This window comes from Cupressus sempervirens, chromosome 6 (assembly GCF_028749045.1).
Source record: "Cupressus sempervirens isolate cs-2001-9-10 chromosome 6, ASM2874904v1, whole genome shotgun sequence".
In the NCBI taxonomy this organism is placed as follows: domain Eukaryota; kingdom Viridiplantae; phylum Streptophyta; class Pinopsida; order Cupressales; family Cupressaceae; genus Cupressus; species Cupressus sempervirens.
In genome coordinates this window covers 240935977-240953166 of record NC_143123.1, presented here as the reverse complement: position 1 = coordinate 240953166, position 17190 = coordinate 240935977, and the positions used below count along the sequence as shown (strand labels likewise).

Genomic DNA, 17190 nt, shown 5'->3' with positions numbered 1-17190 from the left:
TAGTCAGGCCAGATATGGTGAAGCACCTGTTATTCTTGCTTAGTTGGCATAATGTCATTGAAGATAAGAGCGTCTGGGCAAAAGATTTATTTAAATCCTTGGGGATAAAGATTTCTTCAAATGTGGATTGTATAGATTGAGAGCAATACAAAGTGAAACTCCCTTACCTATACCAAGCTAATAGACTCCATAACAAAAAAGGGCAAGGTTTGCAACAGGGGCGCATATCCTTGATTCACACTCATAATCCAATGAAGATATTATTACAATCAAACCTAGGTATCAATAAGGGTGTAGAAGACTACTTGCTATTGTCTAATATGTTGTTATAGTCTTTGAATATAGTAGGGTTATGTTCATAGGACCTTTATTGTAGCTTGGCTTTGTTCATAGGGTTCTTGTCTTGTTTATGTGTTGATTTTCTCCTTTCTAATCTTAGTTCCTTTTTATAGTGGTTGTATATTCTGTCTCTGTTATACAATTAGTCTCTCTCTATAGGTTATTAGATTTACATTATTCTCAAGATTAGTTATAGTTTTTTTATCTATGCCTTTCTCCATAACTATACTTTATTCACAACATATAGGTTAGTTTAATAAAATTTGAATGTTTCTGTGCTCCAATTTTGTATCACTTAAATAAAAGTGTAAATTTACAATATGAGAATGAGTATTTTAGCTATAGAAAATTACAATAAGTAGTAGAAATTTAAAGGGTTTCGTAGGCACATAGCCACAATATTTAATATTTAGTTTCAACTAGTTTAAATCCAAATACACAGGTAATAAGGCAAGTTGTCATATGTAGAGATTCTCAATAACAATCCAAAAGTATACGGTATCAAGTTGATAGAATTGGAACTTGAGAAAAAATAAATCATGAATGTTAAAAGTATTATAATCGACATATAAATAGCTTCAAAGTAGAATCTAAAAATGAGCTATTATCAAGAATATTGTCTAACAATAATTGTAATAATTATGTATATAAGAAGAGTTAATAAGCTTATATTCTCATATTTCATTTATATAGAGAATATTATAATGGATTTTGCTAAGGCATATATATTTCTCAACAATAAATACTTTGTTAAGTGAAAAGGGTGAGATAGTACATCAGACCACTCTCAATAACAATTTAGGGCTCTAGTTTTGAAACTTTTTGTAGGTTCAACTGTCCTTAGATTTATTAGGTTATATCTTTCTATGGTAGTTTTTGGACTAACATTACTTGTGAGTTGGAAGATTTCTTGTAGTGGTAGAGGTTCACAAAAGAAAACAAGAATAATTATCAAAGTTAGTCAATGCTTGACACTCAATGTAGAGAGAGACTCTAATAAATCATGGTCTTCCTCAGAAACCCAAATTGTTCTTGCAACAAACATAAAAAAGGGATCATTTAATCGTGCCAAAAAAAGTAAAGGAAGGAATGCCTTCCTAAGACCCCAATTATGACAACAACACTTGTATTCAAGCTTAAAATTATCAAGATGCCTGGTTTTAGATGTAAAAAAAAGTTTGCCCTTCATTAAGATTTGGAAATTGGAGTATGTCCCTTTTAATTTTGTATTCATATATATGACTTTGTCTTCGGCAAGACTGAAGATTTTCTTCTCCATTCTTTCCTACCAGTGTCTATTTGAATGAAGATTTTGTAATCTTTATATATAAATATAATCTATAGAGCTTCAACCTTTTACGAATAAGAAAAAAAAATCCATTGTAATATTAAAATTTTTTTTTTGATAATATATGAAATTTTAAAAGTTTATTTAAAAGATTAACTTTTGTAAATTTGTTTATTTATGAATAGTCTCTTTCTATTAATATAAATATTAAGTTACATATTCACAAGAAAGGGGTTGAGAGACATGACATCACCTCGCGAAAATTTACACACCCAAAGACCAAACACTTAACTATTCATTAAAATAAGTATAGAAAGCAACCCTCAACCTACTAGAACATTGCCAGCCAACCAAAGAGGGATGGTCACGATCATCATAACTAGAGATGCTTCAAATTTATTGTACTTTCAATAAACTCTCGCATGTTGCCGCCAGAGATAGATAAACCAGCACGTAGGCTGCCCACTTTACTAATTGTCAAAGTATTTATATAGACGCTAAAATGCAGAAAGTAACGTGAAGCCAATTCATTCCCGTCAAGAAACAGGAAAGACAACACGACAGACATATCGTTGACATTGAACGGTATCGTTCTCATGGAACATTCGTATATTCCTTCTCTTCTCCGTGCTGGCTTCGGTATTGAAACACGGCATCGGTTTATTTTTTCATTTTCTCTCCGTCGCTTTACAATAGTTGCAGGGCGATTTCACACGTTTCATACTGCAATGGAGTTATCCAGCTCCCAACTTCTTCCCTATTTAAATGAAATGGCCGCTCTGTTTTCTCACAGTATTCTGCACTCTTGTTTATTCTCATTGCAATGGCGGAGATCAAGATCGAAGGGCCGATAAAAACTGTGGTTGTTCTTGTGCAAGAGAATCGATCCTTCGACCACATGCTCGGATGGATGAAGCGGATCAATCCAGAAATTGACGGCGTAACAGGGCAAGAATGGAATCCTCTGTCCACTGCAGATCCCGACTTTGCCAAATTGTTTTTCGACGACAAATCGGAGTATGTGGATAAAGATCCTGGCCATTCATACCGAGCCATCAGAGAACAGGTCTTTGGAAATTCCACAGACATTTGGGTGGATCCTCCTCCCATGAGCGGATTCGCTCAGCAGGCCGAGAGCATTGAGAAGGGAATGTCGGAGATCGTGATGAATGGCTTCAAACCAGAAGCTGTTCCAGTCTACGAAGCCCTTGTTAAAGAGTTTGCAGTCTTTGACAGATGGTTTGCGTCCGTTCCTGCAGCAACGCAGCCAAATCGGCTTTTCGTTCACTCGGCAACTTCTTACGGTGCAATCAGCAACGATTCCATCAAGCTCATCGAAGGATATCCGCAAAAGACGATCTTTGAATCCGTTTACGAGTCCGGCCTCGACTTCGGCATTTATTACCAGTATCCCCCTTCTACTCTTTTCTACAGGAATCTCAGAAAGCTCAAGTACATCACCAAATTTCACCAGTACGACCTCAAGTTCAAATCTGACGCTAAGAGCGGGAAACTGCCAAATTATGTCGTAGTTGAGCAGAGATATTTTGATCTGAAGATTTTGCCAGGAAATGATGATCATCCTTCGCATGATGTCGCCGAAGGTCAGAAATTTGTGAAGGAGGTTTACGAGACGCTGAGATCGAGTCCTCAATGGAACGAAATGGTGTTCATTATCACTTATGATGAGCACGGGGGTTTCTTCGATCATGTCCCGACGCCTGTGCGAGATGTGCCGTCTCCTGACGGAATTGTAGGCCCCAAACCCTATTTCTTCAAGTTCGACAGATTAGGTGTTCGTGTGCCTACCATTGCGATTTCTCCCTGGATCAATGCAGGAACCGGTATATTTTCTCTCCTCAAATTTACTTTCCTGTCACAAACAATAGCAAAATATTTGAAAATGATCATAAATTTGGCCTGTATTTGCAGTGGTGCATAAACCTACTGGACCGTACCCTTCCTCAGAATTCGAGCACTCATCGATACCTGCAACAGTGAAGAAAATTTTCAATTTGAAAGCAGATTTCTTGACAAAGAGAGACGCTTGGGCGGGAACTTTCGAACGAATTTTACAGTTGCGGGAGACTCCAAGAACAGATTGTCCCGGTATCAGATGATTCTCTTCACTTGTATCGTTTCAAATCTTTACCGTCACAAAATCAAATCTGATTTCTTTAACAAATTTTGTTTGTGCAGTTACGCTGCCGGAACCGTCAAAGCTAAGACCTGGAGAAGCAAATGAAGATGCGCGTTTGAACGAATTTCAGAGTGAGCTGGTTCAGCTGGCGGCTCAATTGAATGGAGATCATGCTCTGGATAGCTACCCGGATGAGCTGCCGAAGAAGATGTGCGTCAGAGAAGCTCAGAAATACATTGACCGCGCTGTAAATCGCTTCTTTGACGCTTGCGAACAGGCGAGAAGAGACGGCGAAGACGAATCGAGCATTGTGAAGCTTCCATGTGAATCAGAGTCTTCCGGAATTCGGCTACTTTTGAAAAAAATGATATCCTGCCTCGCCTGTGGCAGATAATTCGTCAAAAACAACGTCTTGATCTCCAGCCATGACTAGCGACAGAGTATTCTGAATTGAAAGGCAGAAAACTTCAGGAATTCAAAATAAATTGAAACCCCAATAAAGAAATAGAGGCTTGTGGAGCCGCCTCACAAGCTTCCTATTCAAGAAAATCAATTCGTCGTTGCAGAATAACGACGTTCTGTTTGCTGTGAAATAAATTTTTAGGCTATTTTTTGTGTGCGTCTCTCTTGCTGTGCAGCTCTCATTTGCGGTGTTAGCAGCCGCCGAGGAATGGTAAAATAAAATAAGGACGCATAGCCACAAGTTCGTTGCATTCAAGAATAAATAAATATAGTGTTTTATAGACAATTGTTTTTCAAAAGAATTTAAGATTATTTTGTTAATTATTTTTTCTTGGTCAATTAACTGAATTGGTTTATTTTGTTGTATGATGAAGTGGCTAGATTCTAATATGTTTTGTTTGGAAGAATCTATTTACGTTAACATTATTTTATTTTGACTAAACTCAATGTATTATAATATTGTTCAAAATATTAAATAATATGTAATAAAAATATATATTACACAAATAATAAAATTTTTGGTGATATTATGAGAATTGTAATATTTATTTGTATCATTATACAATTTTATTGAATATTTTTATATATTTGTCATTTCATGCGGAAAACATATTAATATTAAAAATTAATATTAGCAAGGTTATCATAATAAATGAAATTGAAAGGTTATAGGTGAAGTTCATCCAAATTCATGTAAATCAATCATTTATTTTTTATTAAATAACATGTACAAGATATTTATAGTTATTGTTAGATTGGTTGACATTATTTATAATTTTATTTAATCTCCAAGAGTGAAATGTATAAAGTTTGTAAAATCATTTATTGAGTTTTGTACACAAAAAGCTAAAAGTCTGAAACTACTACTAAAACAAAAATAACTAATCAAATCTCAAATAAATAATTTCTTTTCAATCATTTAAAATGCACCATATCTTATAACTTTATAGATGGAAAAAATAGGTGAAAAATAAACTTATATGATTGGACAACTAAAAATTTAAAATTCAAAAGTTACATTTCAACGAATGCTATGAAGTCTCGTGAGAGGAATCATTATGATAAAACACACCAACTCTTCAACAATATGTGAAACAATGTAAATGACCATTTAGAGGGTTAAATATTTTGTTTAATATGAATTGAAGGTTCTAAGAAGAAATAAAAATGATATGTTTTATTCATTTGGAAGAAGATTGTTTGTGATAGATCTAATAGTAGAAACAGATGTAGGAATAATTTTAATAGTTGAAATTAATATATGTCAACTAATATGATTCAATTATTTTATATCATATTGTGGGATTTCCTCAATTGATAAAATCGAGTCCTAAGAAAATATATTAAAACCAAACAATGTCATCTATAATACAAGACATTGGTAATTGAGTGATCTCGGTTAATAGTGGTTCCATCCAATGTTACCTTCATTAACCGAGTGAGCTTAGTTAACACTCAACCTTTGTGAACTTCTCTTTGTCACTCGAGTGAACTCGATAGACACTATCGTTTGAACTTGGCAGAGCTTAGAATGCTCAGCAGACATAGGAAACTATCCAAAACATAATATATAGTAGAAGCAGATGTAGGAATTTGATAATATTAATTTTAATAGTTGAAATTAATAGATTGCAGCTAATATGATTCAGTTATTTCATATCATATTGTGGAATTTCCTCAATTGATAAAACTGAGTCCTAAGAAAATCTATTAAAACCAAATAGCATCATCTATAATACAAGATGTTTTCTTTCACTCTAAAATACAATACTAAAATTGCAATTAGTCAATGTGAAGAGAGATATCTATCGTGCGCATCCTGCCTATGGAAAGAACTAATAAATCAAAATATGACATTGTAGCTCTAGTAGTTGTTTATTTATTTTAAAGAATTTCCATCCCAAAGTTTTGATACCATTGTAATCATAATAATTAAAATAAGGACGTAAACGTCAAAGTTCCCGTTTATAGTAGGACGCTATTTGAAATCAGAAAAGTAGAGCATGGTTACAAACTAAGTGAACAATTTTTGTTACAAATTAAGTGAAGAATTTTGGTCAACCATAAGTTCTGGAAGTGATAAAATTCGTCATTTTAGGAAAAAGTGAACAATGAGAAGTCCTAATAATTTGGTTGTGGATTCAAGTGTACAATCTTTTCATACATAGATGCTTTCAATAAGGCATGTGCTTCATTTTTTATTTCTAAAAATCATGTTTTATTTAACTATGGGTAGGTTATGTCCACCATGCATAATTGGAGATGCTCAATGTTTATTGAAAAGTTTCAATTAAAATGGTTTAGATAAATCTTTTGCCTCTATCAAATTACGAGAACTAAATTTTTTAGTAATTTTTTAAATTTTCAATTAGCTCTAAGTATACATCTTTTAAATATTTTAAGAATGATTATACAATTCAAGGCTACAAATATAATTTGAATAGTGGTAAATAATAATTTAACAAATAATTTATCTAAATATTGTTAATTAAAAGTATTCCAAAAGTTACATATGTAATTATGCTTTCCATCTTAATCTTAGATCTTAGGTCAATTTGTTTCTCAATATAATGCATAGTGCATTAAAAATATTAAATTTAATCCTTTATAATAATAAAATACTTTTACATATTCTTATGTCAATCTCACTTACATATTCTTATATTGAAAAGTGATATACCATTTAACTTAAATAATAATATTATTACAATTAATAAATACCATTTTTTATGTTTAATAATAAATTTTATAATTTAATTTTTTATATAAATAAAAAAATATATTCCTAATATAGAATATTGTAAGATAATAGTCTTATACAAAGAGAGCTAAGTCTTCCTAATCAAAGTATTGAAAAAAATTAGAAAGTAATATCTCAAAGATGAAACCTTATAATATTTTTAATATATGCTTAAAAATAAAATGATTGAAAATTTTGGTAGCCTTTATTTATTTTGGTTTTTAATATTGTTTTTGAAAAATCAAATTTTAAAAAGATCTTTATATTCAAAAGGAACCAATGCAAAAATATGTTTCAAATAAAAATTATTATTTTTCTTGAATAGGAATATGTACTTGTGATTTTCCACACATGTCTGGAAGCACCCAAATGTAAGCATGTTTGAAGTTTTTGTTTGACACATGGACATGCATCTAGTTACTTGTTCCTTTGCAACTGTAGCAAGCTTTCTCATGTTGCTAATCTAGAGAAATATGACCCAAAATAGGATTTAGAATAAGGCAGTAGTTATGATGTTTCTTGTATTTTTATTTGTAAATTTTTTATTTCTTTTGAATGAAGTTAAATGGGATTGTTTTTATTGCTTACTGAATTAAAGAACAAAGTGAATACCTTCATTCTGAATTGTAATTGTATCAATAAGTGATAGGCATAATCACTACATTACAACCCCAAAAAAACCACAATGTTTGTTGCTATCATTTTAATTTTTTTTTTACTATCATCTATGACTTACTCTACCTAAAAACTATGATGCAATGAAACATAACTTTATCTATTAATAAAGAGGCATCTAGTTGTAATTGTTATATTTTCATGAGTGAGGATTAATTAAATTTATTTTTTGTTGTTCACTTCATCCATTGAAGATACCTACCTAAACAAACAATTTGTAGAGCCAAAAAAATTACATGCAATCACAAGAAAATAGAAATCGCTAATCCGTCAAGCAACAAGGCATGATTAGAAATATCTAGAGGGTTGGACTACTTCACAACCCTTGCCAAAAATGTCCCACAAAGGAAATGCACATTATGTTTATAGATTTTTGCATCTCAAATAAAACTTAAAAAAACTATTAATCAGATTAGATCGAAGCATTTAGATAAAACTAAGAATAGAACAACTATCCAACTTCATTCACACTCAAAAAGTGACTAAATAAAAACTAATGAAATATTTTTATAGGGAGAAAAAATTGAATTTATTACAGATTCTAGGAATGTAAATAGAGCATTCTGATCTAAAAATGCTTAATAGTATTATTTTTGTAATCATTCATACTCATCAAAATCTCTTCTCTTTGTACTTCTAGAAATCAAGACTAGAATTTATATGCATCAATCTATGAATTTTTGTTAAAAATCCTTGTCATGATAAGTCACTAATCACTTATCCTTTTCTATTTTTTTAAAATCTAGTTGTTAGAGATAAAATGGGGTTAAAAATCATTAGTTGTGCCTATTTTTCCTTAGATACTAAGCCATTGAAACTAAACATCACCGGAAACCAATGTTTTAACAAAAATAAAAATAAAAATTTGATTGTATCATTTTTGAAACACCTCATGTGTCTTACCTACAACTTGCCAACTAGAAGGAGAGTTTTTATAGCCTAATGCAACATGTAAACTTCCATCCTCTACAAAATGTGGCAAGTGGCTTACTTTCCACTCCACCATGTATTTTTGTAGCCAAGTAGTCTCTCACCTATGGTAATTTTAGAAAAAGTAATTATTTATTGAAATTTCTTCACACTATAGACCCAAGTTGCACTTAAGTCATACATTTTTCTCAATTGTGATGGGTTTTATGAGGCTTGTGCATTATTTGTGAAAAATATAGGGTTGTTTTAGCACCTATGAGGAGATGCAGAGCACTAAAACATGTTTCCCAACCAATGTATGTCAAATGTTCCCCAATCAACACATGTCAAGTTTTATTCATAGAGAACTAATATCAGTGAATTCCTCATCTCTAATATTGTAGCAGTCACCAATGACAGTATTGGGTAAGTCAACATATTAACTTTCTAAAAATATAGAATTAGTATTTGGGAAGAGAACTGTTTTGCCTATTTGCTTGGCAAGGATATCACATTTGTCAATTTGAGGTTTTAGGTTTAAGATTTGGGAAATAATTTATGTTCATTGAACAAAATATAATGTTATATTATCTACCAAAATATGAAAGTGTAGATTAATTTATCTTCGCTTTTGGATTTTATAGTTTATCGGTTAGAGGGTAAAGCCCTAATATCTTCAATAGATAAGAAAGCCTAAGCCTCTTTGCTAAATTACCATCATAGAAGTAACATATTAGCCTCTATGCTAAATAATTGGCATGCCACTTTGCTCTCAACATCTGTTCTTAGCAACACATATTACAATACTCTCATCGTCTCTACTAAAAAGGACATTGTTGTGTAGGAAGATTAGAATGATAAGCATAAAGGGATTGTTGTTCAGAAGAGTTTGTACCATATGCGTACCCTTTGGATGGATAAGGAGAAAGGTCATAATCTCTTGCTGCCCATAAGAGTTTTGTTGTTATGACCATTTCTTTTCCTTTAGACAGATTGTGATTTCAGACTTTTCCTAGAAAGCCCTTGTGTTCATTGACTAAGATAGAAATTATTCAAGATAAACAATTTTGAAATGAATTTTTAATGGTGTCAAGGTACAAAGCTAGAAGAATCCCCATAATTTGGTTAAACAAGAGATGTACATTGCTAATAAGGAAGAATATATCTAGTAAGGACCTCATGGAAAGTTCAAATTTATTTTTCATTGCTCTGAAGCACAACAAATTTGATAAAGGTTTTCAGAAATATCTCTAGGTTTAGCAAGAGGCTTCTAGAATTATCCAACCTAATATGGATATAAAATGATGTTTGAAAAGTTTATGTATTATTTTGTCATAAGAAATATTTTTCTCATTGTTATTTTTGCTCTAGTTGAATAGAAATAGAAATAATTAATTTTTTTAATATTTCAATAATAATATGTATAAGTTTAGAAACATAGAATATATATAAATATGTTTAATTTTTTTTGAAAGGCTATTGGTTGATCAATTATTAAATGCACCTAATAGATCCATAAGTATCCTGCCATAGGCAAGAACTAATAACAATGGGCTATATACTCTGAGAAATATTGCTGAAATAGAAGTCACTATTCTAAGACAACATGTTGAGAAAGTGTATAAAATGCTAGAAATGTATGTTGTATGACAATGTGCACTATTCCTCTTTTATCTGTGAGGAAGAGGGTTTGTTACAGTTCATGGAATGTATGTATGGTGGGCATGATGAGAATATTTAAAAATAGTTTGTTTTGTTCTAGAATGATAGGAAAGTTATGTTGGGAGGTCTAACGTTTGAGGTCAATGAAGAGGTCATATCAAAACCCACATGCATGGGCATGGAGGGGAGAAAATGGAAAAAAAATGAGTAAGACTTCTAACTACAATGTCCTTAACCAATTCTTCAATCCCCTAGAAGAACCAATTAAAAAGCAGGGTGGGTTCAACAAGGAAGATTTGCCAGGCATTTGGAAGGATATTTACCACATTATTATGAAGTACTTCACTCTTAAATTTAAGTTTATTGTTAACTACTTCTACCACTTAAGTTTTATAAACCATTTATGCCACAAAATCTTAATTTCCATTCCATTTTACTTATTGCATTCCACTGGGGGTGACATTGAGGCTAACAAAAAAGATAAAAATAATGTCATTTTGTATCAAGAGTTATTGTTTAGGCTTTATATCTTTCACTGTGCACTTTTTCCACCGGTTAGGGGAACCCATTATGTCTCACGCGACCATCCTCTCTGGTCCACTTGATATCAACCCTTCCCATACTAGAAAGAAAAGATCCAAAATGGATTCTCCACCTGATAAAAAATATATCAAGCTCACAAAAAAAGGGAATCATGAGGTTTATACTATTGAGTTGGGCGATGTTATTGAAACCCCTAGAGCCTATAGGTATGATTCCCTTACCAAAGAGAAGTGTAAACAAGACTTAAAAAAAGTTTGTGGCTTGGATTCCAATAGGTCTATGGTTGCTGACAAAATTTTTGACAATTCCTTTAGCAAATCCTTGAATTCCCCCTCCCTCTAGTGTCAAATATACCCATTTTCCCTCCCCCTCAGAGATCCATAGCAAAAACCATGTCCCAAATCCTGTCCCCAACCCATTTGTTGTGCAGGTTCTAGAGGAGACTAAGGAGGCTACTAGCTCAATTTCTAGTGGGTTGCATAGCAAAATGAAGGACAAAATTGATAAGAAAGACTTGAAGATTCATGAGCTGAGAAGGGAGATCAACAATTTCAATAGGCATCTAGGGGACTCCAAAAAAATTTCTATTAAAGTTATGCATTCCTATTCGATGACACTTGTGCCCTCCATGACAAATTTATTGGGACTAAGCCAAAGGTGGGTGAAGAGTACAAGGATGTTTTCCATTTCCTCAAGGAAGAATGGACCTCCACATTGTTGTCTATCCAGTTGGGGAAATTCTAGTTCTTAAATTGCTGAATGGGCTTTCAATTCCTAGTTTCTTGCTCATCCTGAATGGCTTTAGAAATTTTACCTTCCTTGTGTGGCATATATACTCTATTACTATTATTATTTTATTGTATGACATTACTAGTACTGTTAATACATTGAAATTTACATTTTTGTTTTTTGATAGAGGCAAGATAGTTTTTGTTAATGTGTTATTAATATTTTAGTTTGTTATATGGGCCAACACCCTCTTATTGCTTTTAATGATAAAAAACAATGTGCAAATGTAAATCAATAAACATTTTTCCTACACTCGATAATAATAATTGTAGATTGAAGGTGGGAGAGAAAAAATGGAAAAAATGAACATTGAGAGTAGGTAGTAGATTGAATCACTTGACATCATTTTCCATTTTAAAATTTTGTAGTCCTAAATTTTCATACTCTATTATGTGTAATATTTTCTTTCATCTATAATATTTGTGACAGCTAATTTACGTTCCTATTAATTTTTGTGGTGAAATAGTTTTTGATTGTGAGTTTTTAATAGATAATATTTTATTACAATTATATTATATTATTTTTAGTCTATTTTAATTTTGTATCTCTATGTTTGATGTATTAAATAAGTGCTCTTTAAATGAGGTGGGTGACAAGGGTTCGTATTTATTTTTCTATGAAAAGATAGATATGTTAATAATCTACATATAATTTTTTTTGGATGGGTGATAGGCTGAAGTGAAGGTTAGTTATTATTATTTGTTGCAATTAATTATTATTACTTAATGTTGAATAGACTCAAACCGAAGATCTCTGAGATAAGAGACTCATAATTTACCATTGCGTTGTAGAATCTTGACTATTTTTGTGCATATAAAGTTATTATTATTAAAATATGATCTATTCATATTTTTTATAAAATATTATTTTTAAAATATGATCTATTCATCTTTACAATATTGTAATTTTTTTATTATTAATATCTAATAATATTATCAATAATTCTTGATTGTTGTCTTTTAATTTTTAAAATTTTATATTATTTCAATTGATAAAAATATAAGAGCCAATAGTTTTGTAATGTTGGATACCTAGAAGCATCTAAATCCTAGAAAAAGTTAAAATAATAAAAATAAAACCTTCATTAATGTTGCATAGGATATTAGGAAGTCTATAAAGAAAATACTTTTAAGCTTGATAAATATTTGGCTTAGCACATTGCAGATGACAAACATTGAAAAAATATGAGCCTAGTGCAATAAATGTAAATAATTGACATTTATCATGCATAGCATATATTTCTATTTTTTCAATTAAAATATAAATTAAAACACCAACAAAATAATAGCCAACCAATCAAAAAATTAGAATTTATTTACATAAATTCATTTTAAAAATAGAAGTCCTTAAACTTTAGAAACTTTGAATTTTCATGAGCACAAACTAATAGGCAAGAGCTAGCCAAAAACATTACTCCCCTATCTTATAAATGTAGGGACTGATAATGAAAAACTACAAGATATCTTAAGTTTCATTTGATGGCACAATTTTAAAGTTATTTAAATTAATTGCAAATGGAGTGCATTGAAAATATTAGTCTCTACCTTAATTACTAAAGGTTTTTTTGAGATATACACTATTACTTGTGGATCAATTGGTGAAGATAGAACTGATTGTTTGGAGAGATCTATGGAAGACAGAGCTGGTCAGTCGAATAGATCTGACACTCAGTTGAAGGAGAAGTATAAGATGGATGTTTCTAATTTCTTAGGTACTTGGAATCCTAAAGACCTGATTAATTGGATTGGTGTATTGGAAGACTACATTGAGTTAGATAATATTGGTGATTTGGTCAGAGTGATGTTGGTACAAACTAAGATAAAAGGGCTTGCTACCCTTTGGTGGAAATAATTACAAAGAGATGGAGAAGAGGAAGGTGAAATGAAGATTACTCATTGGAGATTTATGGTGACAAAATTAAGGGCTAAGTTCATTCCTGCTAATTATGAACTTGAATTGTTTAAGAGGTTGCAAAATCTAAAATAGAAGGATTTGTTTATGAAGGATTATACTGAGGAGTTTTACAAGTTGACTATTCAGTCTAGACATAGAAAACTTTTTAAGGAGATGGTGGCTCGGTACATTAATAGCTTGAGATTCAATATCCAAGATGAGGTTGGTATGTTGACTATTGCTTCAGTTGAGGATGATTATTAGTGTGCTCTGAGGGTAGAATATAAGTCAAAGACAAGAAATCAAGGTATTTCCCATGGGAAGGAGAAGCACGATCACTCAACAAAGGATAAATTGAGTGCAGAAGGTGAACCAAAACCTATTGAACATAAGAAAATGATACGTAGAGGTAAATTTAAAGGTACTTTTTTTCATTGTGGAGGAGAAGGACACATAGATTTTGAGTGTTCATAGAAGGTTTGTGATAGAAGAGTTTCTATTGTGAATGAGGTTGAAGACTATATCAATGAACTTGACTAGGAAGGGGAGAGTTTATTGGTTTGATGAGTACTATTCGGTAAGATGAAACTAGAACCTTCTCAAAAGAGTAATTTTTTTAGGACTCATAATTTTGGTGGTCAAATCTACAAAGTGATTGTGGATGGTGGTAGTTTGAATAATTTTGTTGTTGAGGAGATAGTTTAGAAACTTGGTTTGAAGAGAATGGGATGCTCTTGTCCTTATTATATTGGTTGGTTGCAAGATGATCATGCTTTGGAAGTGAGGGAGAGATGTCATGTTGATCTTTAGATTGGGCAATATAAGGATCAAGTATTGTGTAATATTGTGGGCATGAGTAGTTTTCACAATTTTCTTGGTAGACCTTGGCAATATGATTGTAGGGCTATACATGATTGTGTCAAGAATGTGATTAATGTTGAGATAGGTGCCATGAAGCAGTCCCTAATTCCTTTATAGAATGAAGAATTCAATAGGAGGTACCTGCGTATTGGCAGTCAAGTTGAGTCGAAGGATTCTAAGATGGTTAGAAATCAACATGGAAAGAAAACCTATGGAACACCAAGGATGGATTTGAAGGAGCAAAGAAAAAAATTGTTTATTGCTGAAAAGGATTGGAAAAAGTGGAACAAGGGAAAGAGCATGGAAGTCAAAGATTAGGAGGATATGTATGTGAAGAACCAATTTTTGATTTATGTGTTGAATCCTAGAAGACGTTCTTCCAACTACTAAGAAAATCTTTTCACACCTAGATTGTCTGATGTAGGAGCATCCTAGGATAGTTGGAAATCCTCTATGGTGAAGTGGTTGGACCTTGGAGTTGGAGAACTTGATCGTAGAACAACTAATGCTCAGTCATTGTTGGGTAGTTCTTGGGTGTACTATTCAATGAGGAGCTCAATTCTTGAAGGTTTTCTTGGCACCTACACTATTTATTATCTTGTACTATATTGCTTGGCACTTGAAGGAGCTCGAAAGTGCTTAGTTATGGAGTTCTTGAGGATTTGATCAATTGACTTGGAGCATTTAATGTGTGAGGAGTGTGATAGTGATGTGGAGCAATTGTGGGAGTTTGTGTGGACCTATTTGGGTCTTGGTTATTTGTCCTAGGCATATTTATTAGGTGTTGTAAGCCATCTTACAAATTTGATATTTAATATCTTTTTTCGGCCAACTTGTGGCTCAAATATGTATTTGATATAAGGGGTTTATTTAATTTATATCTTTCTAGGCCAACTTGTTTCTTAGTTGGGCATAAGTAGAGGGTCTTGTAGAGTCTTAAATCATAATCATCTAGCATGGAGAAAATGGTGTATCTTAGAGGAGAAAAGTTTGAGTAGAGCTAGTAGCTAAGTGTGGCTTAGAGAACAAGAAGCTTGCTTGGTGATATTACAAGCATAATTTCAAATTCTTCTTGTTTTCTTCTATCAAATTGTGAATCTGGACTAGCTAGGATTTGGATCTTGCGAGATCTTGCAAAATTTGTGTTGGAATTACTTTGTATTTGGCTGTAATCTAGAAGGCCTTACAATTGGGTGTGTTGGATGAAAATATTATGGTATTATTATGAGAATTATAATTTTTGTGGATCTTTATTTGTGTTATTTATTATATTCCAGTGCATGGTTATTTACAAGGGACTAGGACATCTCTTTGGGGATTCTTGTGCCTTGCACTGCATCAATTATATTCCCATGCATCCATTGATTCCCTATCAACCTAGGATTCAACTAAAATGGCACCATCTTCATCACTCGTGTCCACAAAAGCCATCATTTTCCACACTTTTTTTCCTTTGCTAGACCCAAGGGTTTTCCTCTTATTCCCCTCATAGGGTAGGCTAGTGATTTCTGAAATAAAGTAAGTGTTGAGTGGAAAAGAAACCCATACATTGATTCTCAATTAGTAATGTTATCCCAAGGAATTTGCATAGTTTCCATGTCATTAATTTTAAACCAAGTTTTGAAGTCTCTCAACCATCATGCTTCAATAAGTTCCCATATGTTATATTGTCTTAATAATATTCATTTTTCAATCATGGAGCAACCTGCAAAGAAAGTTGTAATCCTTATAGAATTACCTGTGAGTGGTAAGTACAAATCCAAAATTATTTTCTTCTTAGTATTTATATGAATTCATTCACGATGTCTCATAGAAATTCATGAATCACTTAAAATGTTAATATTTTTTTTTTTCTATTCATTTTTGACTTCTTCAAGCATATCTTATTTTAAGAATTATAAACCATTATGTATCAACATGACACTTCTGGTATGAAATTTATTTTAGCTAATTTAGAGAAAGATAATTAACATTAGTATAGTTTCATTTTGTCCTTTAGGGATTCTTGCACCTCTCACAAAAAATTGAAAGGTAACATTAAATCCGTATATACTACATATATGCAAATCTGAATTCTATATAACATATTACTTATTTAAAAATCTAAAATGCTTATATACAGATATGAAAACACACTTACATCATTTACATGTCTAAAATGTATTTCTTTTGGATGAAAAAAAATCGTGTATTGAAGAGTTAGTTTATTTTACATTCTATCTCCTTTTATATGCATGTCTTTGGGTTGTCTTCATATTGTTCATATTTGCCCCTCACATTCATTTGTATGTCTCTAAGTACTTTCTATGGAATCATTTTGGTGCACTTTCTTCCAATGCATAATTTTATTTTTTATTTTTTTATTGGACATATAATTTTATTAATATTCTAATATCAATACTTGTTTCTCTTTCTTTAATGTTTATTTATGTTTTTTCTTAATTTTTCATATATACCTATACTATTTTTTAAAATGTAGAAATAAAGCCTATTATGAATATTGATTGATCTTTTCAAGTGTCATGCTCTAAACTTTTTCATGCAAATATAGCTAACCATATTAAGGGATTCACTTAAGAATTTAGTGGTTAAACATCTAAAACATGGTTTAACTTGGAATAAAACCTAAATGATTTGGAAACACCTAAAAATGTTCAAAACCTACCAAAGCCTTCCATAAATGTCTCATTAGATTCCCAACTGAAAGTTTATCTTTGTTGATAATTTTAGGATTAAAATATGAGAAAATCTACCATTTAAAAAAAAAAAATTATATAAGTGGCTAATAAAACATGATATTCAGTGTTTAATCAAACTATTCAAAATAACTATTCAAAAGAGCCAGATAGAAACTACCACTAAGAGTTTAAACTATTTAAAGTTAAGAAA

General features: G+C 31.6%; 1 protein-coding gene across 1 annotated transcript; it reads left to right on the top strand.

Moving 5' to 3' along the window:
• The first annotated feature begins 2375 nt into the window (after nt 1-2375).
• On the top strand, nt 2376-4550 carry LOC149552145 (non-specific phospholipase C1-like). The gene is made up of 3 exons (XM_089787625.1): nt 2376-3471; nt 3560-3736; nt 3827-4550. Exons 1-3 carry the CDS (start codon nt 2451-2453, stop codon nt 4159-4161), a joined length of 1533 nt encoding a protein of 510 aa, XP_089643751.1. The 5' UTR covers nt 2376-2450; the 3' UTR covers nt 4162-4550.
• The last annotated feature ends 12640 nt before the right edge of the window (nt 4551-17190 follow it).

Excerpts from the sequence above, each read along its gene's own strand:
- LOC149552145 (XM_089787625.1), top strand. The coding sequence starts at position 2,451 with ATGGCGGAGATCAAGATCGAAGGGCCGATAAAAACTGTGGTTGTTCTT. Across the intron at positions 3,472-3,559 it reads CTGGATCAATGCAGGAACCG|TGGTGCATAAACCTACTGGA; the intron begins GTATATTTTCTC and ends CTGTATTTGCAG. Across the intron at positions 3,737-3,826 it reads TCCAAGAACAGATTGTCCCG|TTACGCTGCCGGAACCGTCA; the intron begins GTATCAGATGAT and ends TTGTTTGTGCAG.